The sequence below is a fragment of the Pogona vitticeps genome, chromosome 3 (genome assembly GCF_051106095.1).
Source record: "Pogona vitticeps strain Pit_001003342236 chromosome 3, PviZW2.1, whole genome shotgun sequence".
NCBI classification, from domain to species: Eukaryota; Metazoa; Chordata; class Lepidosauria; order Squamata; family Agamidae; genus Pogona; species Pogona vitticeps.
In genome coordinates, this window is record NC_135785.1 from 219,555,507 (window position 1) to 219,579,228 (window position 23,722).

Genomic DNA, 23,722 nt, shown 5'->3' on the forward strand with positions numbered 1-23,722 from the left:
AATGGTGCGTCTTGTAGCTTTCCTTCCTTTTACAAGAGCATCCAGTCCTATCATTGCGCATACTCAGGTACTGGTATAATTTTTATCTGAAACACATCTCAGATTGATATAAATATAACTTTCTGCTATATTGACATATTTATATGGACTCATCAGGAACAAGGGTTTCTTTATTTAAAGCCAGTGAAAGCCTGTCATAAATGCAACAAGCGAGCCTGCTGAACCGCTAGGTTTTTTGTTTGTTTTGTTTTGTTTTTTGCTTTTTGGCTATTCTGTAACAGGGTTCAGAGGGAATATCTATTCCCCCCCCCCATATTCTTCTGTGAACCAAATGCATGTTGTGGAATAAAAGTAACACCTTTCCTCTGTTTTGATGATTTTATTTGAACTATTGTCATGGTATTTGTGATCTTTAAAAAGCATACAGACTTTTACAAAATACAAACAAGTAAACTACACTTCAAGAGAGTGGCATAACAAATTAAAAATCACAGAATAAAATGAATGTATGATTCCATCAGTTTGTTTCTAGGATGATGATTCAGATATGCTAATCAGTGGAGAAGAAGCAATTTTCTAAAACAGTGTATTGATCATAATTGTTATACAGGTACCTTTTCAACTTCCGAGGTGTAGCAGCCAGTTTCCGCCTTAAACACCTCTTTCTCTGTGGCTCACTGGTTTTTCACGTTGGGGAAGACTGGCAGGAATTCTTCTACACACAACTGAAGCCTTGGGTTCACTACATCCCAGTCAAATCTGATCTCTCTGATGTGAGGTAAGAAGGATACACCAATCATTTCACAAACCATATTTAAGTGTTTGTATGCTTATTAGTTTATGGCATGTACAGGTTGCCTTGTAAGCAGGGTTTGCTAGTGTTAATGCAGTACGGTTAGTATAATCACATACTATCATACCTCCATAAACAGTATTTGATCTTGGAAGCAAAACAATACTGGACCTGGCAAATGTTGAACATAAAACCATCAAGAATCTCCAGATAACACTACAAAAGAATCCTGCATAGAACACTGGGGAACTGCTGTGAGTTAGATTTGAGAGTACTGTGCTACATGGCCCAATGTTTGGACACAGTATAAGATTTTTTTTCTGTGGTGCTCTGTCTTTCTACCTTGATACAGGACTTGGCTATACTGATAGGGAAAGCACACCTATGAGGTGGCTTCCTCTGCCTGAAACGATGACTTATAAAATACTGAAAATATTTCCTTCAAAATACACTCCAGTGAAAAATGTTGGGCTTTATTAAATAGACATGCCTTTATTAGTTTGGTCTCATTTTTACAGTCTCCTTGTAGCCTCAAAAGCCTGATAGGAAATCACTAACTGTAGTTCATGCACACTGGGGTAACTTACTAACTTTGTTACAGGGAGCTTTTGGAATTTGTAAAAGAAAATGATGACATAGCCCAAGACATCTCAGAGAGGTGAGTGTTGTGTTTGTAATTACAAGAGTGTTGCTAGGTACTTAAACGGGGAAAGGGGACACAACCATAAAATTGCCCTGAGAATAAATAGGTATGTCAGCATTTTGGAAAATAGTAAAAAGTTGAAGAATTGAGGGAGGGAGGGATGAGGGAGGGAGGGAATTGATGGAATGGATGGATGGATGACTTAAATTTTTCTGTTTATATCCATTCTCTCTCAAGTATCACACGCCAGGAATTCAGTTAATTCAGATTCGTACACAGATTCTGCTAAATTATCCCTCATTCATCATAACTTAGTATGTTGCTAATACAGTGGTGCTTTGCATTACGATGTTAATTCGTTCTAGTGAAATCGCTGTAGAACGAAAACGTCGTAAAGCGAAAATAAAAAAGCCATTGAAACGCACTAAAACCTGGTTAATGCGTTCCAATCAGCTAAGAACTCACCGTCCAGCGAAGATCCTCCATAGGGGCGGCCATTTTTGGGTGCCTGTGCAGCAAAAAATGGCTCCTAAACACAGCGGGGAGCCATTTTGAGCACCCGGCGGCCATTTAAAAAACCCGACAATCAGCTGTTTTGATCGTCAGGAAGCGAAAATAGGTTCCCGAAACAGGGAACCGATCATCGCACAGCGTAATTCCACCATTCAAAAAGTTTTGCGATCGCAAAAACCTCATAATGCGGATTCGTCGTTAAACAGAGCGCCCGTCTTGCGAGGCACCACTGTATATTTATGGTCTGGGTTAAGAGGCTTGTGTTTATTTTCAGTTTCTGGGTAGTTTGGTTATATTTAGCTATCAACATATACACATGCTCCAATCATTACACTCTGCTGGGAGGAATCTTTGTTTCCTACAGAGGAGCTGATAACAACCATATTGCTGTGACATGCCACTTCTGACTATGCTAATGCGTTTTTGAGGTCTATTAAATGGTCAAGGAATGGTGTATGACTGCCACCCACAGTGAGTTTCCATGGCTAAGTGGGGATTTTAACCCAGGTATCCTGAATCCTACTCCAACACTGTATCCACTGTAACATGCTGGCTCTGTGGTGGGATGTGACATGGGGAGATAAAGAGGCCTTCTTTACTGCTGTGACATGACCGAACCTTTTTGGAGTTGGCACTGCCCTCAGTTTAAAAGGCAATCACTTTTGAACAGGGGACATTATTCAGCTGATGGTTAGTCATTTTACTGAAAGTAGGCAATCGGTACCCATGCTCACATACCACACAGCAATTCTCAGAGCACGGAATGTGTACCCTAAGGCAAGCATTTCATTTTTACAGACATACACATCTGTACTTTGAGTGATAGAATATGAAGGCACAGATATAAATATGCATAACAGCAAATGCCTCTTGTTGCACTATGAATTATACAGAATCTTCAGTTCCACATTCCTAGACCCTCCCTCTTCCCACAGAATGACAGTTCCTTGGAAACATTCACTGATGCTCAAGCATTATTTTTCTTCTTCATCAGTTGCATAGATATGTAATTAAGCTCTTGAGTTAGACTTGGAGTTAGTTATCTGTGTTTCTTTGTCCGTCTTGCCTCTAGGGGTCGCCAGTTCATCATGGAGCACTTGCAGATGGAGGATATATCTTGTTACTGGCAGAGACTTTTGACTGAGTACTCCAAAGCTCTGATTTACAAAGTAAAACGGAAAAGTAGTTACAATGAGATTTCTCCCAGACGCTTGAAAACAGAACTGTAAACATCCCAGTTCTGTGAAAAACACCAGTAGGATTCGTTATGTTCACAGTTCAGGACCAGTAGCGGTGGATATTATGACATCCAAAGAACAGTATTGGATGGGTTCCTCCTGCTTCTTGTGGACACTCAAGTGTTTTATGGTGTCAAACTATAAGACATGGTGAAAGGAGAACTGTAATTTGCTGTACTGAACGATTTCATCAGCTCCAGAATGTTCATGGTCTGTAACAAAAACAAAACAAAACAAAAAAACAGAAGTATTTGAATAAGAGGGGATCTTAAGTTCCACTGACATCTGGTATTACATTACTACTGACACTCTATTAGTTCTGTACCCTCAGTTCTTTTGAATAGGGGACCTGTGTTCCTGCATATTGAATTGATTGACATCAGATTAATCCCATTGAATGGGCCATTTTGGTAGAATTGTAAATGAATCATCCCTAAATTGTATTTGCACAGCATTTAATCACGTGCTGAGTAGGAGAGGCATAGAGTTGGGTAACACTGTATGTTGGACTACAACTCCCAGAATTTCCCAGCTAGAGTGGTCCCTGACCACAAAATTACAGAATAATGGGGTTGGAAATGGTCTATAAGGCCATTAAGGCCAGCCCCCTGCTTAATGCAGGAATCCAAGTTACAGTATATCTGACAGATGGCTATCTAGCTTTCTCTTGAATTCCCTAGTTTTGAAGTGCTCATCACCTGAGATAACTGGCTCCATTTTCATGCTGCTTTGGGTGATGTATTCTTTGAACTGTAAACTAAAAAGCAAAGTTTTCTAAGATCTGCATTTGCTGGGTTAGACCTAAGGTCCTCTGTAGTATGGTATTCTGAGAGAAACTAGCTAGATGTTTCTGAGAAGTTTATAGGTGGGATACAAGGGCAACAGCTTTTTCATGTTGTTTGTCCCAGCAAATTCTTAGGCTGAAAACCCGATATTGAAAACTGGGTGGTACAGTGGTGCTCTGCAATACGATGAAACTGCAGTATGACGACTTTTTTGCAATCGCTATAGCGATTGCAAAATGATGGTTCCTATGGGGGAAATCCGCTTTACGATGATTAGGTCCTTACTTCGTGAACCGTATGTTCGCAAAATGACGATTTTTCCGGCTCCACAAAATGGCTTCCCTTCGCAAAATGGGACAGAAGCTTCACAAGACAGCGATTTAAAACAGCTGATTGGCAGTTCTCTATGGGCTATCTTCACTGGACGACAAGGTATTTCCCCATGGGAATGCATTAACCCGTTTTCAATGCATTCCAATGGGGATTTTTTTCCCATGCGGGGCACCACTGTATGTAGGTCATTACGTTTCTATCTTGTGCTTCTCCAGAACAGTTCAGGATGACATTATATATTGATGTTTTTCTGCTTGACTCCCACACCAGCCCTAGGATATTAGGCTGAGAACTGATGACTAGCCTAACACAGTTATTTATTTCTTATTTACAGTGCAATCCAGTACATGTCTGCTTGGAATTGAGCTCCATTGAATTTAGTGGGATTTATCCCCACAAGAATGCATATAGGATTGCAGCCATACTGAGGTTTATGCCTGAGTGAGGAAACGAGCTCTTTTGTGGTCTTTAGAGATAGTAGCCATCCCATGGAAGGCTGATTTTGTTTCCTTTTCTTTCATTTGAATTAGCAGGTCTAAATGGTCCATTTAGGGCATAGGTGGGCATATGAGCCTTTCCGGATGTTTTTGTTGTGCACTTTCCAGCAGTTTTGGCCAGCTTATCTGATCATGAAGGCTCGAGGAGTTCCAGTCCACCATCGTCTAGAGCAGGCTTGTCCAACCCGTGGCCCGAGGGCCGCATGCGGCCAAGGTCAGCTCGTAATGGGGCCAGTGCAATTTTTTTATTTTTAAAGAAATTCCAAAGTTTCAAGTGACACTGCCGGGGCATTTCACAACAGTAGAGGGGGAGAGAGGGAATGAAGGAAGGAGGGGGAGGGGAGGGGACAGGGGGGCTGCGTGACTGTATTGTACTGCCCCCGTCAATAGGTGGACCCCCTCCTGGCACCATAAAGCTGCCAGAGTCGAAGCTGGCAGCCTCTGCTGTTTGCGATTGCAGCTGCCGGTAAGCGCACTTGGAGAGGAGGATGGCTAGGGCTGCCCCCCCATGCAGCCCAAACCAAATGTATGTGCGGCCCAAACCAAATTTTCATTTTCTAATGTGGCCCAGGGAAGGTGAAAGGTTGGACACCCCTGTTCTAGAGGGCTACAGCTGCTCCTCTTCGGCTTGAAAGAGTGAAGAAGCAACAATTGAAAGAGTGCTGAACTCATTTTACATTGCTTCCCTAAAATTGGTACTAAAAGCAGAAAGGGAAAAAGGCAGGTAGAGCGCCTGTGTCAGCCTTTGGCCTCTCTCTTCCACCATTTTGTGACACATGGAATGTTTGTCATACCATGGAGCAAAAGGTAATCCAGCAAAGAATGTTGTTATATCATTCCACAAGAACAGGTTGCCTCACAGAAATGGTAGCTATGGAAGGTGGTTAAAGAGGCTGGAAGAGGTTAGCCGTATTTATGTACCAAGTGCAGCTGAATTCAGCCTTAATTTTTTTGTCTCATTATTTTGGATATCATTCTGTTTTATTTTGAGTTAATCAACTGTTCTTCCATTAAGTCCTCACTTGGGTGGTGTGTACTGTTTCCTGATTGACTGAACAGAATATACATCAGGAATGGAGAATTTGAAGCTGTCAAGATGTGATCAGACACATCTTATCCTCTGTCATCACTTGATTTTCTGGCTGGGGCTGATGGGATTTGAAGTCTAACAACAACTGAAGGAAAATCTGTTCCCCACCCCTACATGTGCTGGAATGTATGGTCTCCCTCAAGCCCTGATTCCTCTCGCCAAGACTGATTCTTTTCCTCACAGTGGGTTTCGAAGTGAGGAAAACTAACGTGGCTTGATAGCTAGACAAATTCCTGTATAGTGGATAAGAAAGAGTAAGTGATCCAGTCTGTAAAAGAGTTGAACAAGAAAATGAAGTGGTTGTGTTGTGGAGGCAATAATGTGTGGGAAGTTTTATTTTCCCACAATAATGGGGATGGGTGGGGGAGACAACAAGCAGGCAAGTACTTTATGTAGAAGCCGAATTTCTCTCCAGTGAAAAGAATTTATCTGGTGTAGTCTACAACATTGTTGTCTTTATATGTGGATCTTTTTTTAAAAAAGATCCCCATTAATTGTTAGCTGAATTAATCCCTAAATGGAAGCATTTTCCCCATTGCATCAATAAAGGACCAGAACAGTTAGCAAATTTTTTGCCCTATATAACCTATTGTGTGCTACTTGCCCTTTGTATTTGTCACAAATATTTGCTTGAGGAGGGTGACTGAGGTAAATGGGAATAAATTAAAAGAACTGTTTTCTTTTCTGGGCTGTAGATGTAATTATTGCAGTTTGATAGTTTAACAAACAGCAAATTACAGTGGTGCCTCGACTTACGAACGTCCTGACATACAACCATTTCGGGTTGCGACCAGCTCCGGCTGCAAAATTTTGCTTCGACTTGCGGCCAGAGCTTCGAGTTGCAAACATAAAAGAGGCAGGGGAAAAAAGGCAGGGAATTCAAATTAGAGGGCTAACTGTTGGTTGGCAAAGAGCTTCTTTGTAGCTCTTTCACCCCAACGGTTAGTGTGCGTGTGTTCGCAGAGACTGAGGAGCTCTCTTGGCCTCTGGTGGGACTGGGGCTGTGCAGCCCTATTCTGATCAGGAGGTGCAGCCGGGGGTCACCATGCCTTTGGGGGACAGGGCACAGAAAGGGGCAGGACTTGCAGATACCATTCCAACTCATATCTGGCAGGGGAGATACCATTATTGTAAAAGTGGTTTTCCCAGGGTTTGTTCGTTCATTTAGTTGTTTAGTCGTGTCCGATTCTTCGTGACCCCATGGACCAGAACACGCCAGGCCCTCCTATCTTCCACTGCTTCCCGTAGTTGTGTCAATTTCATGTTGGTTGCTTCGCAGACACTGTCCAGCCATCTCATCCTCTGTCGTCCCCTTCTCTTGCCATCACACTTTCCTAACATCAAGGTCTTTTCCAAGGAGTCTTCTCTTCTCATGAGATGGCCAAAGTACTGGAGCCTCAGCTTCAGGATCTATCCTTCCAGTGAGCACTCAGGGTTGATTTCCTTTAGAATTGATAGGTTTGTTCTCCTTGCAGTCCAGGGACTCACAAGATCCTCCTCCAGCACCACAGTAAAAAAGCATCAATTCTTCTGCGGCCAGCTTTCTTTATGGTCCGGCTCTCACTTCCATACGTCACTACTGGAAAAACCATAGCTTTGACTATGTGGACTTTTGTTGGCAAGGTGATGTCTCTGCTTTTTAAGATGCTGTCAAGGTTTGTCATCGCTTTCCTCCCAAGAAGCAGGCGTCTTTTAATTTTGGGGCTGCTGTCTCCATTAGCAGTGATCATGGAGCCCAAGAAAGTAAACTCTGTCAGTGCCTCCATATCTTCCCCTTCAATTTCCCAGGAGGTGATGGGACCAGTGGCCATGATCTTAGTTTTTTTGATGTTGAGTATCAGGCCGTTTTTTGCACTCTCCTGTTTCACCCTCATTACAAGGTTCTTTAATTCCTCCTCACTTTCTGCCATCAGAGTGGTATCATCTGCATATCAGAGGTTGTTGATATTTCTTCTGGCAATCTTAATTCCGGCTTGGGATTCCTCCAGTCCAGCCTTCCGCATGATGTATTCTGCATATGTTAAATAAGCCGGGGGACAAGCCGGGGGGTAAGGTTCATCTATTGCACTCTGGATGTGCTGATCCCTGTGATTTCCCCAAATGTGGGAAAATCAGCTGCCTAATTTATGGTAGTGGGGGACTGCATTTGTGGTTTCTCCTGTTCTTTTTAAAATCATTCTTTCCCTTTTGGTCCTTGGCTGTTTTCATTCATCTCTGCCATTTAAATTTGCTGCCATATACTAGTTTTCTAGGAGGCAGATCCTAGAAAGCCAGATGGCAGAGTGGTGAAGTCCAATGTGGCTGCCACAGCAAACAGCCTCTGGTGCCAATTCAGAGGCTTCCCAGCATGGCAGTGGGAGGCTTCTGGGTGGTGGTGGCTGAACCCCCCCCCTTTTTTTTTTTTACTGTATTTGCTCCATAAAATGCACATACTTTCTCCCCCACTATTTGGGGGAAAAGTGTGTATGTGTATGTATATATGTGTGTGTGTATGTGTGTGTGTGTGTATGGCCAGAATCCTGTTGGGCTCATGGAGTGTAAATGCAGTTGCACAAATGATAGAAGCCATATTGCTGTCTATCATAAATTTGTGCCCTCATTAAGCAATCAGTTGTGATAGCTAGCAAACTGAAACTTACTTGCACAATTGCCCTTACATGTGCTGATTTTTGCTAAAGGATTCTGGCCTGTCTGTTTATTCCAAATGAGTTTGCTTTCATGCACATTTGGCAAATTATTTTGTCAACCAGGAAAAAGCATGGTTTTGCTTATATCTCTCATATCTAAGGCACATATCTTTGATATTCACAGTGTGGTGTAATGGACACAGCAATGGACAAGGACTCTGATGAACAGGGCTTGAATCTCCACGCAGCCATGAGAATTCAGTGGGGGAGTGGAGCTGGTAAAACAACTCCTTAAACACTGCACTTACCTTGAAAGTCTTAGGATTGTTATAAGTTGGTTGCAACTTGATGGCACAGGACAGACAAGTTTGGAGGGATAATGCTGTAAGAGGAGAAAATAAGGTTTTGCTTCATAATATGTGTTTGGTCAGCCCCCACCCGCACCAGTGTCCTGCCTCCTGTCTTGTAAGAACTTTGGAAGAAATACTAAGATAGTGTAATAATTTTGAGCTCTAAAGGGATGGCTGTCTGTACACACTACCCCCTTATGGCAATACTGTATAAAGAAAGTCTTACATAAATTACACAGTTGAATCTTGGATACAGAAGTGCAAATTACTCAGGTCTTACTTGGTTGGAAAAAGCAGCCTGCCTTTAGTTCTTCCTAGCACTTGGGCAATGTACTTTCTCAGATTCTCATTAGTTTAGCTCCATCCTCAGTATTGTATATGAAGAAAGCTCCCTATGTGCTTGACATGTATTCCAGAGAAAAGTCTACAAGGTTTTTATATGGAAGATCAGTCTGCTTAAGGGGGACTGGAAGTCACCTGGGCCAGAAAAGAGACAATAAGCCTGCTCACTTTACAATTCTGTTTTATTTGGTGGCTCAGATTAAACAACAAAAGCCTGAAAAAATTGTTAAAAAGATAAAGTGAAAGCTGTGCTGATAAAAGTGGGGGGCCACATTTGGGTTTTCTTAGGATCAACCAAACTGCCGCAAAAGTGTGCAAACGTTTACATTCTCCAGAATTATTCATCAATCTGAAGTGGTACCAAAAACCAAATCAAACAAGCCAGGCGAGAAGGGGAGGAGGAAAAACCCAAATTAAGAGAGGAGTTGTAACCATGTAGTCTGTTCTCGGGCTGTCTCAGGTTGGGAAATGCAAACTCAGTCAATCCCTGCTAGGTAGGAAATGTGTGTCTCTATTTCTGAAAATGCAAGCAAACCAACTACGCAGCAAAACCAAGCAAGCTTTCTCTCACGCGGACGCTTCTTTAATTTAGAGCCAAGGAGTTTCAGGATTAGATAAACGAGGTCGCCCCGTCCTCCTAAAGCCGGGGGTGGGGGGAGAATCCAAAGTACACAGAAGGTGCAGCGTCCTCTTTTCCTACGCATTTTTAGGAAGCAAGTTGCAAATACGCAACTCCTTCCCCGCCGGGCATTAACCCCTTTCAACAAAAGCTTTGTTGCCAGTATTCGCGGCTGATGCCCACCACGAATAGTCTCCCTCTGAAAAAAGAGAAATATTACCTTGCGATATGTCCTCCACGCCGGGAGGGCGGCGCCCTTCTCTTTCGCCAACTTCCCGTGAGGCTCAGTCGAGCAAAGGGAGGGGTGTCAAATCTCCCGCACGAAGAGCCGAACTTTACCGCTCTGGTTCCACGAGAGGAGCCGGGCGGAGGAGATGCCCCGGGCGGCTTTGGCGGATGGCGGCGCCGCTCCGTCCTCCGCGCTGGCCCCGGAGCAACGAGGCTTGGCGCAGGAGTTGTTCGGGCTGCCGCCACCGCCGCCGACTTCGGGCTGGGAACGACTCCGAGCGCTCGTGCGCCCAAAGTAAGGGGGGGGGAGGGAGGGCAGGAAGGGCAGCCTGGAGACCGGCTGGGTGGCATCGAGGAGTTTGCACGGTGTGCTGCTCGGAAGTCGTTCTTCCACGCCAGGGTGCAGATGCTTGCGGAGTAGGGTTATCTAGAGATGGGAAGGACTGGAGAAAAACCGGAAAATTGGATTTGAAAAAAACCCACCAGATTTTCCCCCAGTTTTTTTTCCCAAAGCCGTTTTTTTATTACTGAAAAAGAAAACGGAATGTGGAATGTGTTGTTTTGCAATGATAAATATGCCTATGACATGGTATTCAAACTATATAACATGAAGACTTTAATGAAAGACTTCTGACGCTTTATATATTTAAGTGCTCTGATCTTACAGGTTCTTTGCAGAGGCGCTCGGCCTCTTATTTAATGGAAAGAGAAAATCTGAATATTTATAAAGAGAGTCCCTCAAACACAGAGTCGTTTTACGGGCATGGCTTTCTTATGTTCAATAAAACGTGAAAATATTTAAAATATTAAAAATAACTCTTTGCTGTTGTCCCAGGTTAACGGAGCGACTTGCTTCCCCAGCATAATTTGATTGTTTGGCAGTGTCAGTGCATTTTTTCACTTCAGTTGTGGATCCATCCCGTTTTTCATTGTTTTCATGGGTTTCCAGGGAAGATATGTTGGAGTAGCAAGCTGGCAACCTGAGATTTGTTGGCTTAAGGATAACACAAGGCATAGCATTGTATTTGAACCTGGCCCTCGCAAGGTGCAGCGTTGATTTTGAACCTAGCCATATTTTCCCATAGGTGGTGTTTTTCCGGTGAACTAAAACGGTGGCTAAAAGCACAGTCCTGCTGCTTTTGTATGCTGAATTCATGTGATGTAACTTGCATTCTTCCCTATTGATGATAATGTCACTTCATTTAATTCTGATATTATGTTGTTGAGGATAAGGACTACTCCAGACTCAACACTGGACAGTTCTCAGTCTGAATTTTCTTTTCTTTTTTCTCTCCTCCTCCTCTTCCTCCTCCTTTTTTGACAGTGAAGTAAATCGATACCCAGAAGAAACACTTAATATAATCAAAACAGCGGTTGCAGCAGGTTTCATTGGTTTGTTCTATGGAGGAATGCCTGCTTTTATTTCTGCCAAGAAACAGTACATTGAAAGGAGTGATGGAAAAGTTTTCTATAATCAGCTGGATGCTGTGGTAAGGACAAATAGCTGATGTGAAAGCTAGAGCAAATGTATTGCTTCTATATTCTATGTAATTTATAAGCCCCTCCTTTAGTTGAGAATTAGCTTGCTTAATACAGTGGACCCTCGACTTACGGAATTAAAACATTTTGGAACGGTGGCTGCAGGTTGAAAGGTCTGTAGGTTGGGGCTCCATTGACCTACAATGCATTGAAAACCGATTAATCAGTAACTGGCTGTTTTTGTTCCATTTTGGTTTTTTTTTCCCGGTCTGTAGGTCGATTCTCCGGCTGTAAGTCGAACCTAAATCTTGCAGCCAGAGAAGTCTGTAACTCGAAAAGTCTGTAAGTGGAGCCGTCTGTAAGTCGAGGGTCCAGTGCGTGGGAAGAATCACCACATTTCACATACTTACCTCTAGGACAATGACTGAAAAAAAATAATGAAAGGGAGAGTTATATACCTACTTGAATGATCTAGTCTTTAACTTTGACAACCTCAAACTGGATTGTTTTCTGTAATCTAGTCTATGTCAATAAAAGCACAGGAGAGATACTGTATACATTTATTACTTCTGTAAAACAAACATGTCTGTAAAAGAAAGTTTGGGGCTTGTTTAAGATTTCTACCTTCAGCTTTTGGGCAAAATATGTACCTCTATTTCGGATTTGTACTAACAGGCCTGCTTTGCCTGTTAGTGTGAGAATGTGAATTTGAACATAATAAAAATTCCAGTTGTAACTTGATGGTACGATTCTGTCTTTCCATCTTCTCTGCAGCAATCTGCACATCGTGCAGGAATTAGGGGCTTCGTCCGTTATGGGTGGCGATGGGGCTGGAGAGTTGCTGCTTTTGTGGGAACATTCAAGTAAGTGTGTTTGCTGTTAGCTTTGCAAAGCAGATGCTGTCCACTGCTCCAGATATATTTCAGGTAGAAGGCAGTTCTTGAATAGCACCACTGTTTATGTGCATTAGGTCTGAAATATCAGAGCATATCAGTTACTTTTCAGCCAGAATGGGATTTAGATTTAATTTATAAAGAAACTGGATAAGCTAGAAGAAAATAGTGGAAAGTAGTAGAAAAGGGGAAAAATGATTCAACAAATACATAATGAGTTACCTACCTGACTCTGCATTGCATCAAAGTAATGACAAAAGCATAGCTGTCTAACATTTTAACGAGTAATGACAGTGCATTACTTTTAAAAGGTGACTATCCAACTTCTGGTATCCCCGTCTCAGAGGTGAAACTGGACTTCATTCGAAGTAAGCATCCCTTCAGAATAGTATCATCCATTGTTAAAATCCTCATTAAAGACAGCATCTGAACTTGGTAAAATTGCATCTTATTAATACAGCCAAATAACCCTCTTTGTGCTAGAGAGTAGAGATGGGGGTATTCATATTCATATATAAATATGAATATCCTGCCACAGGTGGAAATAATGAGGGTGAGTGACTGTCCACTCACCGTGCTGGACGGAGCCTTCCTATCGTCTGCAATGGATTAGCCACTCCTGGCAGGAGGCAGGATGACAAGCCTCTCTGCCAGGTCGCTAGTCCATTGCAGACAATGGTGCAATAGGAAGGCTCTGTCGAGCTTGCATCCACGGCGGAATCGTAAGTGTACAGTCTGGCCCCACGGGGCCGGACCCTCGTTATTTCCACCTGTGGCTGGATATACAAATACATATACCCCCATCTCTACTAGAGAGGCTGCAAGGAATGAGGATTCCTGATCTGTGTATAATGGTCGTGTCCTTGTATTGAGACATTTTGGTAATTCTTTCAGAAATAGTGCAATAATCCTTTCACGTAGCCCTCCTCTAGCATTCTTATGTCTTTAAAGATTCTTAAGGAAAGATTTTTCATAAGAGACTTGCCAATTACTGCTTACAACATCCAGATCTGAAATTGCTGGAAGTAGAAAAGGAGGCACTATATACAAGTCATGACTTGTTCTCAAAGGTTTGGCAATTTCCAGAGAAATTGATGGATCAAGGTCAACTGAAGCTTACTAAGTTTTGGTTTTAGAAAAATAATTCCCATATCTGAATTGCACCTAAATCATAGGTACAATAATGGAGTTGGAAGAGGCCTTAAAGGCCATCAGATCCAACCCCCTGCTCAGTGCAGGATTCCACATCCAAGCAAATCGGACGGATGGTTCTTCAGTTTTCTCCGGCATTGAGAAATGCCAGAGGTCATGGGTTCCCTTGTCCTACTGCTCTAGCAGTTAGGAAGTTTTTCCAGATATTCAACCTAAACCTGCCTTTCTGTTGCTTGAACCTATAATTGCATACTAAGTCCAACACACAGCCTGGCCTACTTCATGGACTCCCGGCATCATGCAGGGAGCAAAAGCAGCTTTCTGCATCAGTGCTGCAAATCCAGGTTCAGTGGCCCTAAAACAGCTCACCCTTTATATTCTCTCTTTTTTCCTTGGGTGACAAAGTTTTCCACCATTAAAGAAATGGAGAGTGGGATGCTGTTAAAGAGAATGGCAGCACCTCATCTGGGAAAACACTTCACTTGGGGGGGTGGGTAAGGCCTTATCACTGGGCATTTGGACATGAAGGGTTGATAATGAAGATTCTGATCTCAACAGAGTTTAAACATTCAAGTTCACAAATACTGCAATAAAAGCAGCAATGTCATTTTTTTAATGGATTGTTGTGCTGTGTTGTCCTTAAATGTATTTTTAGTATGGACTGTTGTTAATATAATACTTGTTTAATTCTTTTTTAGCATTTGTATACTCACTGTGTCTAGCTTTTAAATATTGTCTTTTAATTGTTGTAAGCCACCTTGAGTCCTTTCTAAGGACAAAGGCAGGGTAAAAATATTTTAAACAAACAAACAAGTAAATAAAATAATTAATCCTCCACCATTCAGTCAACAAACCAAGCAAAAGGTGCAGAATCCACTGGTTGCTCATACTTCCTTCTGGAGACTTGAGATTACTTTGAAGAAAATGTAAAGTTTAAAAAATGACAGATTTCAAGAGAAAATTGGACAACATCTGTCACATCTGTTTTGATTTGGATTCCTGTATAGATCAGGGAATTGGACTTGATGGCCTTATATGCCCCTACCAACTCATTTATTCTGTGATTCTATATGCAATTTCTTGATCTTCATAGCATGTGGATTGTTCCTTTTTGGAACTTCTTCGTTACAGTGTTTTATTCTTGCGTTTCTTATATATGATAATTTCATATGCAATGCTCACACACCTCATCTAAGTGTATCCAAATGACACCCAACCTCCAAAGCCCTGCACTCATTTTGCAGTTGCTGTTTAAACTTGCAAACAGGGACTCCTCTTGGATTATCTCTATAATCAACCCAGGCAAAAAGCCAGTGTTCCCTTTTACACCTCTGCAGTAACTCTGGCACACCTAAGGGCTGACTTGGTATTGCCCTTTTAAAAATAAGAATTTTTTTTTTTGTAAAACAAGAGCTTTGATTACTTTGATGACACTACAGAAGTTATTTATCATGGCACATGGTGCTATATGTGGGTATAATATCTTGTGGGTGCTATCTACAAAGTAATAAGCTTTGTAAATCAAAGTGTTTTACTTAAAAGAAGTAAAAAGGTTCAGTGAGCAGCTTCCTTATAAATAGGTAGATACTTGCTTTGACTGAAGTACTAAAAAGTACCACCCATTTATTCATAACTTTTTCACAAACAGACCACTCTTGTTTCAACTCTTAAACTCTGACTGACTAGTAGATTCTGGAGTGGTAGCACGATAGCAACACTACATGACTGTCCCTCTCCCTCTCTTCTATTCAAAACTGAACCTCTCCAGCCAGGAGCTGTAATGACCCATCAGGTTACAGTTCTACTCATAAACATTCGGGCATGCTTTTCAGCTGCCTTAACTGTCACTCCTGTCACATATCCTATAGTTGCAGTCACTTATCATTTGAGCCAATACAAACCGACCCAAAACATATACAGTACAGAATTGCCACAAAATATTTTCTTAATATTTAAAGATTTTTTTTAAAAAAAAATCTTCATAAGTAACATTCTAATTAAAACTCTTATTTAATTTAAGTTGCTCTCCTCTGTTATTACCACACCCATTATCCACAGTAGAGCTCGCTTGTCCATGACCTTTTCTGCTTTGATAGTATCCACGAGGGAGAAGAGTGTGGTGTCATTTGTGCAGTGTGCTTCATGTACTGGTTTTGACATAAAACATGGATTAGGAAGTGCATATATTTTTGGGGGGGAGTACACCGTGTTGTGTTAAGTGGGAAAGTAATTTATAAAATGGCTGACAACTCTTTCCATGTTTCCCAGTTTGAGATGATGTCTGTGATTCTAGTGAGGACTTGACAAGACCATGGTTAAAGTAATCAGAAATATCATTTCACCCTTTACAGTTATCAATTTTCTTGCTGATCTTTATTTTTCTTCCTTTCCTATAGCATAGTCAACACTGGTCTAACTGTGTATCGTGATAAAAATGCTGTCACCCACTTTGCCATTGCTGGAGGTAAGACTGTATTTATTTGGAGGCATTTTTGTGACATTTCACATGCCAACAGGGTTATGCTCAAAATCCTGCAAGGTAGGCTTCAGCAGTATATGGACCGAAAACTTCCAGAAGTAGAAGCTGGATTTCAGAGGGGCTAAAGAACTAGAAACCAAATTGCAAACATACGCTGGATTATGGAGAAAGCCAGAGAGTTCCAGAAAAACATCTACTTCTACTTCATTGACTACTGTACACAAAAGCCTTTGACTATGTGGATCACAACAAACGATGGCAAGTTCTTAAAGAAATGGGAGTGCCTGACCACCTTATCCATCCCCTGAGAAATCTATATGTGGGTCAGGAAGCAACAGTTAGAACTGTATATGGAACAACTGATTGGTTCAAAATTGGGAAAGGAGTACGACAAGGCTGTATATTGTCTCCCTGCTTGTTTAACTTATATGCAGAATACAACATGTGAAAGGCAGGACTGGATGAATCCCAAACTGGAATTAAGATTGCCGGAAGAAATATCAACAACCTCAGATATGCAGATGATACCACTCTGATGGCAGAAAGTGAGGAGGAATTAAAGAACCTCATAATGAGGGTGAAAGAGGAGAGCGCAAAAAACAGTTTGAAGCTCAACATCAAAAAAACTAAGATCATGGCCACTGGTCCCATCACCTCCTGGCAAATAGAAGGGGAAGATATGGAGGCAGTGACAGATTTTACTTTCTTGGGCTCTATGATCACTACAGATGGCGACAGCAGCCACAAAATTAAAAGACACCTGCTTCTTGGGAGGAAAGCGATGACAACCTAGACAGCATGTTAAAAAGCTGAGACATCACCTTGCCGACAAAGGTCTGCATAGTCAAAGCTATGGTTTTTCCTGTAGTGATGTATGGAAGTGAGAGCTGGGCCATAAAGAAAGCTGACCACCAAAGAATCAATGCTTTTGAATTGTGGTGCTGAAGGAGACTCTTGAGAGTCCCCTGGACTGCAAAGAGAACAAACCTATCTATTTTGGAGGAAATCAACCCTGAGTACTCACTGGAAGGACAGATCCTAAAGCTAAGGCTCTAATACTTTGCCCGTATCATGAGAGGAGAAGACTCCCTGGAAAAGACCCTGATGCTGGGAAAGTGTGAGGGCAAGAGGAGAAGGGGACGACAGAGAATGAGATGATTGGAGAGTGTCATCAAAGCTACCAACATGAATTTGACCCAACTCTGGGAGGCAGTGGAAGACAGGAGAGCCTTCCATGCTCTGGTCCATGGGGTCACAAAGAGTTGAGCATCATTTAACGACTAAACAACAACAATGTTTGGTGAATATGGGGTATTAATTAGAGAGGATTAGGTTCAGTGCTACAGAGGCTTGTTTCTTAATCCATTGAGCTTCACTAGTTATCTTGACTCCATATTAAGTTAATCAGTAACATCTGCTCTTGTTTGAAATTAACATTTGGAATTTATGTTTATTTCCTATTCATTTCAGAGAACCCTACTTCCACATGCCTGTGCTTATGATCATAGTGTTAATATTATACCGTTTTAATGGTTCTTTAATGAAATACTGTATTCTTAAAGAATTATGAAGTTAGAGGATTCATAAATGTCTAAGAGTAGTTTTACTTTGTACCAGCTTCCCTTAGCGTAGGCTCCATTGAACTTAGCAGGGCTTATTTCTTTATGATGGGCAGAGAAGTATTGAAGAACATTGTAGTTTGTCTGTCTATGTACACTAGGCCTGTTTTATGTGCATTGGAAATCTATCCAAGGAGTAACACATTTCTTAACTACCTGAGTTGGCTTCTTATATTGAGAGAAGCCATTTGTTCTTCTGAAAAGTACTCTTAAGTGGTTCCAGTTTGTATTTTGGACATGCAGGAATTAAATCTTAGAATTTAAAAAAAACCTCAATTCCTGGTCTAAATTCTTAGTCGGTGTGTACTGTTGTGAATTTGCTCCAGATTTCTGACATTCTGTAGATGCCACCCAAATGAACTTCCATGTGAGTGACAACATCAAATAGAGTATAAAGTATGTTGTGTAGGGTGTGGTTCATATCCTGCTACCAGACCATGTTGTTTTTCTGTTGGGAAATAGGAGCAGAAATTGAGGCTCTTACAGATTCTGTATTGCATTGTATTGCAATGTTTTTCCCAGCTTTGTTGACTACTTTGAAAATTATCATGCCAGCATCCAAATTATATCTACTTTCCCATCTATGATGAGAATTTTAGAAAAGAACCCCATCTTGCTGGAACACTTCTGCTTTGCGCACTGTATATCCCCTTTTTTTAAATCCTAAATCTCAGCTATCTTAATGCATTCAAAGAATCATAGGATTGTAGAGCTGGAAGGCATTGCAGCGGTTAGTTATCGAGTACAGAAGTAGGACATGCCCCACTGATATACGGTCATCCAATCTCTACATAAAAATCAGCAGTGAGGGAGACTTCTCCTTCCAAGGTAATTCATTCCATAGTCAAAACAGCTTTTACTGTCAGGAGGTTCTTTCTGACGCTATTGGAACTCATTGTTGTTGCTTATGAACAGTTGGCACTCACAGTGGACACCTCTGGTCAGTTAAACTGAATTAGAAATAACAGTACAGTCAGGTAACTTATTGTATCTGAGTCTTTTTGCAAAATGCCTTTGCTTGTGTGATTTTATTTTGTTTGGTTTCTAGGTTGTACAGGAGCCTTGTTCCGAATGCACTTGGGCTTGAGAGGTTTGGCTGGAGGGACATTTTTTGGAGCATTATTGGGGTAAGCGGCTCTTGTGTGCAAGCACATTCAGATGTGCCAGCAATTTGAATTAGCCCGATTACAAGTCATGATAGGTTCCAAATGTCAACCCCAGCAAATTTTTGAATTTTTACAGAAAATATCCCACTCACCTTTTGTCTCTGACATATTCTATATTCTCTTATTGATGAGGATACCTGTCTTTATGTTTCTCACATCCTACATTTTTTTCTCACCTTAATACTCATAGTTTTGCAAATCTTTTTACCCTCTTGTACTTCTGAAGAATTGGGCAGAGGTACTGACTTTTCTAAATGATAGCAGTATGATGCTGTTAATTTGAAGGATGTATTGCTCCTTTGTTCTTAGACAGCTTTGCTGCTTAGCATATTCTTCATGCAGACCCTAAACATTTAAATATGCACCAACAATAGGGTAAACAGAAAACTGATTGTTTAGGGCAGGCTATAGTGTTGCAGGTTTGAGAAATCTGACTTAAAGACCCTCAGCTTTCTTCTCCTTGACTCTGCCAAGGCATTTCTGTGGCCTGTCTGCTGCTCTCTTGGGCACTGGCCCAGAAGGTTCCAGTGTTTCACTTCGTGTCTTTCCTCGCAAAAGGCTGAATGGTGGAGAAAACTTCCTCCATTGGGAGTCACTGCCTCAAGGCACCCTGAAGTAGAGTTCCTGAAGCTTTCTTTCTCATTGGAAAGATTATTCGTATGCTGGATGGAGAAACATTAGAGCTAGTAAGAGTGTAGACATCCGGGCAGGGGTGAACAAAATGTAGTTTTTGGGCCATATGCAGCACTTCAGGCCCCAAATATAACCAGCATCCCTGTCTCCAACTTCCCCCAATTAATTTTTTTAATTGCTCAAAAGTCATCTTCTGTGTGGTATAGGAGACAATGTTGCCATGTTTTGAACCCCTTGACCCCCACCTGCCAAAAAGTTTTAAATTTCTCTGTGTGTGTTTAATTATTTATATATATTTTAAATTCATTTAATATTATTTATTGGGCAAAATCTTTTTAGTTATCCCTGTCAGCACAATGTAGTTATCATAAATTTCAGCGACAAACCATTGGCATTGAGAAGTTAGCATTAAGCATTTGCTGTTGCTCACTGAGTTGTACAGCCTTGCATCCAGTAGCAAATGCCTGTGGAAACTTCTTAACTTCCATAAGTTTTTTGCTAAGATTTATACCAATTGTATTCTGCTGGTAGGATTTGGGGGCAATAATTAATTATAAATTTAGAAACATTATTTTGGAAAAAGTAAAATCTTGTATTTGTCATGTCTTAATTATGCTTGGGTGAGGAGGTTTTTTATTTTATTTTATTTAAGGAAATTAATCAATAATGTCACTATTTAATAGATATATAAATAATTCCATTAATTAGTAATATTTATTTTTGAATTAATTAAATGTATTTTTTTAAAAAGAAGCTAATTAGCCACTTTATCCACAACCCTTCGAAATTGCAATTGCTAAACAGTCTGAAAAATGGCTCTCAACCCTGCCAGAGTTGCACACACCTGGTTGTTGTTGTTTGTTGTTGTTGTTGAGACCAGGAAGAAAGGGCAATTGCTCAGTGGTGCACATGCTTTGTATATAGAAGGTCCTAAATTCCGTCCCAGGCAACTCCAATTAGGGCTGGAAAAAACTGCTTCCTTGAAATCCTGCAGAGCTGCTGCCAGTCTGCGTCAGTAGTACTGAGCTAGCTAGACCAAAGTTCCTAGGTTCTTCTTTTGCCACATTCACTGAACATATGCAGAAGAATATCTAAAAAATGCTGCTTTGATAAGGATGGTAATACATCTACAAGGAATCATCAGCTAGTGAGACTATAATAATAGGAGGAAAGAATGATGGGTTCTTTTACCAAATCTAGGATGTTATTTCTATTGTACTACAATGTTCATTCTAATGTATTTTAAACAATCAGTGATACAGGAAGGGGGGAACACTGCCATGTTTACCATTCACAGTGGAATTAAGCGTTAAGTTGTGTCTGCATCTGAAAAGGAATTTGATTAGTGGGGGAAGAGAAAGATGTAGGGACTGGCAGAGATAATGCATCAGTGACTGTGAGACTAGCGCTCAGTGGTTCATAACTGCTGTAATTATTAAGATTTCCACATTGCTAAATGTGCTTTCTTTCCCATCTTCCTACAGTATCCCTGCAGGAGAGTTCCAGATTGTTCTGCAAAAGCTTTCTGGTGTAACTTCTGATGAGGGAAGAAAGCAGAAGCAAAGGGAGCTATATGAACAGAAGATGAGAGCATGGTAAGAAACCAGTGCTATTCTGTTTTAATTGTTAGCTTTGGTACTGAACCTGGTTAGATCTACCGTTAAGAAAAGAAAAATTAAATCTCAGGCTGTGAATAGACTGACAAGCTGAATCAAAGTGATTTGGATTTTCTGTAGTTTGATTCCTAGCCTATCTTGCAGTTCAGTTCACTTTTAGTGATCACATGGGCCACAGATTGATGCAATCCTCATTTCAGGCCACAGCCTGCCTCCCTCTCTCCCTCTATTCCTACCTCTACCAATCCTTTGTTTGTTGTCATGCTGCTTGATTATTAAAGGGTTGCACAGCATTAAGGAAGAGGTAGCAGCCTTGCAAAGTTCTTTATAATGTACACAGAAATATTCACACATACCACAGAAACACGTGTAATCTTCTGTATTTTTAATCCTGTATTTCATTTGGATTGTTTCTATTTGTAGAGAATTTGTTGATTCTTTGGATTTAAGCAGAATTAGGAAATATATAGTTGCAATGACACTATAGCACTTTAGAGAGTAAAATTCAGCAGAGTCTATTTACAAATATACATAGAGAATAGCATCTTAGATACAGACATAAAACTGGCAGCATAACATGATACAATATGTAATACAGAATAAATTATCTGACTTATAGCAGGTAGCTTGTCCCCTTAACACATGTCTCTTATACATCTTTGGATCAAGTCACATCATTGTACACCAGCTGCACAATATTAAGTCTTTAATGTTGACACACACCTGAATCCACTCTGTACAAGATCAGCCATTTAACATTCACTGTACAACATTACATTTAATACATTTCTAGATTAAAAATCTCAACATTATTTCATAGGGATTTTAAATTTTTTTCTGTGTGGAGTGATCTCGTCCTAGTGTATCAGTGGAATGACTAAACACTACACTTGGTTGGTTTTTTTTCAAAAAAGAACAAAAGATTGGGACACTCAGGGGACAGATCACAGGGGCGGATGTTCCCATGGTCCCTAAACATCTTGCCCCAACTGCCTGTTGTCACCACAACATCACCCTTATCCTTTTGCGGGGGGAAACGACTAATGAAATAGGGAAAAGTCAGTTCAAATTGTTTTGGCTTGAAAACAAATAGAAGCCCCCAACAGCAGAGAAAAAGACTCCCATGTTGGGACCAAAAAGGGCTGGACTGATTCAAATTGGCCTTTGTGTCATGTGATAAATAGAAAGGAATCAAATTCATCTGCTGTGTAACTGGAGGAAATCCTGTGGTATTTGACTGCATAGTTACAGCCTCAGTCTGCTTGTCTATAGAGTTCTTTCTTTTTTCACTAGTTTTTATTTCAGCATTTTCTGGAATATCTGCTTAAATAAACCGGCAACTGTAGAAACATCCAAATGCAATCAATACGGGGTCCATGATTGGGTATCAACATGTTCTCAAAATCTACAATGGTTGGCATGCGTGCGCACACACAGAAAGAAAGAGAGAGAGTCAGAGTGTAGACATTTCAGGCATATTGATGCCTTATTTATGTCCTTTCAGCCTTCCACCATGAGAAAATGGGACATTCTGGAGGAAGTTTGCAAGGTGCCCACTTTTCTGTGTGCACCTTGCAAACTCTTGCAAACAAAGAGGTGCACTCTTTGTCAGGCGTCATTGCATGAACAGCTTTATCTCAGCTGAGGCGGCATTGAGGAGAAGAGTCCTTCAGCAGGTGGAGGACCTCTCCTAAGTCCAACTCAAATGATTTTTATACCTTCAGGGCTAGGTAAAAGGTGAAAGATTTATACGATCTGAAGAGAAACCAGAGTATTTCACGGCTAGGTGAATCTCTCCTCTGCCCCACCCTAGAACTGTAGGCTTTGGTAAATCCCATCTCTTAGGGTGTCTGAACTGTATTGTTTAGATTATTCCTTTTTTCTGGTGGCTGGAGACGAAGACTGGTTCAGCCAGAGTTGGTACCTCTCTTTTAAGGGGGCCCGAGCACCACATTATTGGCTGATCAGTTCTGCCTGTGGAAGTGAGTAGGAGGGAAAACCCATCTCTTGAGGATGTCCTTCTTCTGCTACATAAAATGAAAATTTCACGGGGAGTGCCAATTTTCCTTTTTGTTCTCTAAATATTTTAACCTTTCTTCTTTATTCAGGGAGAAGAATCTTAGCACCACAAAGAGCATTTTAGGAGAAACAGATGATGTTTCCGGGGGAAAAACTGAGGAGAGAATTTCTGGGAAGATGCAGTAGTTTTAAGAATTTGTCCCAAATCATCAGTGACGAGAGAACTGTGACACACAGAGGAATCTTGTGTTCTCCATAATCCTTGCTGACCAAGACACAAAAAACTGTCCTAAGAAGGGCTCTTAGGTTTGGTCATGTAAACATACAAAATGGAAATTTTGGCTCCAGAGGATAACTACCTGCTTTTTTGTTAAACAAGGAAAAACTTGAGTGCCTCAGTGCATGTGTTAGTGAATTAAAAAAGGAACAGAGAAGTACCGTATTTTTCGCTCCAAAGGATGCAGCTCTGCATAATATGCACCTAATTTTTAGGGGAGGAAAAAAAGGAAAAAAATACTCTGGCAATTTCCGCCTGCTAGGCCTGCGGGGTGGTGGTGGTGGTGGTGGTGGTGGAAGACGGCTGGGAAGGGAACGTGGTGATTTCGGCC

General features: G+C 41.2%; 2 protein-coding genes, 1 long non-coding RNA gene and 1 pseudogene across 4 annotated transcripts in view; 3 read left to right on the plus strand and 1 right to left on the minus strand.

Annotated features, from left to right (window-relative positions):
• The window catches only part of POGLUT1 (protein O-glucosyltransferase 1), a 17,304-nt gene extending 13,835 nt beyond the window's left edge, over nucleotides 1–3,469 (plus strand). For both annotated transcript variants that reach the window (XM_020810845.3, XM_020810838.3), the window contains exons 9-11: nucleotides 611–778; nucleotides 1,395–1,451; nucleotides 3,022–3,469. In XM_020810845.3, coding sequence (XP_020666504.3) covers nucleotides 611–778; nucleotides 1,395–1,451; nucleotides 3,022–3,178 — 382 coding nt within the window. In that variant the 3' untranslated portion in view covers nucleotides 3,179–3,469. The remainder of the gene's footprint in view (nucleotides 1–610; nucleotides 779–1,394; nucleotides 1,452–3,021) is intronic.
• On the minus strand, nucleotides 360–10,164 carry LOC144587991 (uncharacterized). The gene is made up of 3 exons (XR_013543279.1): nucleotides 10,051–10,164; nucleotides 8,828–8,901; nucleotides 360–3,399 (listed from the first exon to the last, which is right to left on the minus strand). It is a non-coding gene; the product is annotated as an uncharacterized LOC144587991 (long non-coding RNA).
• On the plus strand, nucleotides 7,910–8,053 carry LOC140706188 (U1 spliceosomal RNA; annotated as a pseudogene).
• TIMMDC1 (translocase of inner mitochondrial membrane domain containing 1) lies at nucleotides 10,117–23,548 on the plus strand. Its single transcript, XM_020810856.3, has 7 exons — nucleotides 10,117–10,353; nucleotides 11,383–11,548; nucleotides 12,312–12,400; nucleotides 15,979–16,046; nucleotides 18,729–18,807; nucleotides 20,964–21,074; nucleotides 23,204–23,548. Exons 1-7 carry the CDS (start codon nucleotides 10,205–10,207, stop codon nucleotides 23,298–23,300), a joined length of 759 nt encoding a protein of 252 aa, XP_020666515.1. The 5' UTR covers nucleotides 10,117–10,204; the 3' UTR covers nucleotides 23,301–23,548.
• The last annotated feature ends 174 nt before the right edge of the window (nucleotides 23,549–23,722 follow it).

Excerpts from the sequence above, each read along its gene's own strand:
- TIMMDC1 (XM_020810856.3), top strand. The coding sequence starts at position 10,205 with ATGCCCCGGGCGGCTTTGGCGGATGGCGGCGCCGCTCCGTCCTCCGCG. Across the intron at positions 12,401-15,978 it reads GCTTTTGTGGGAACATTCAA|CATAGTCAACACTGGTCTAA; the intron begins GTAAGTGTGTTT and ends CCTTTCCTATAG. Across the intron at positions 16,047-18,728 it reads CCACTTTGCCATTGCTGGAG|GTTGTACAGGAGCCTTGTTC; the intron begins GTAAGACTGTAT and ends TTTGGTTTCTAG.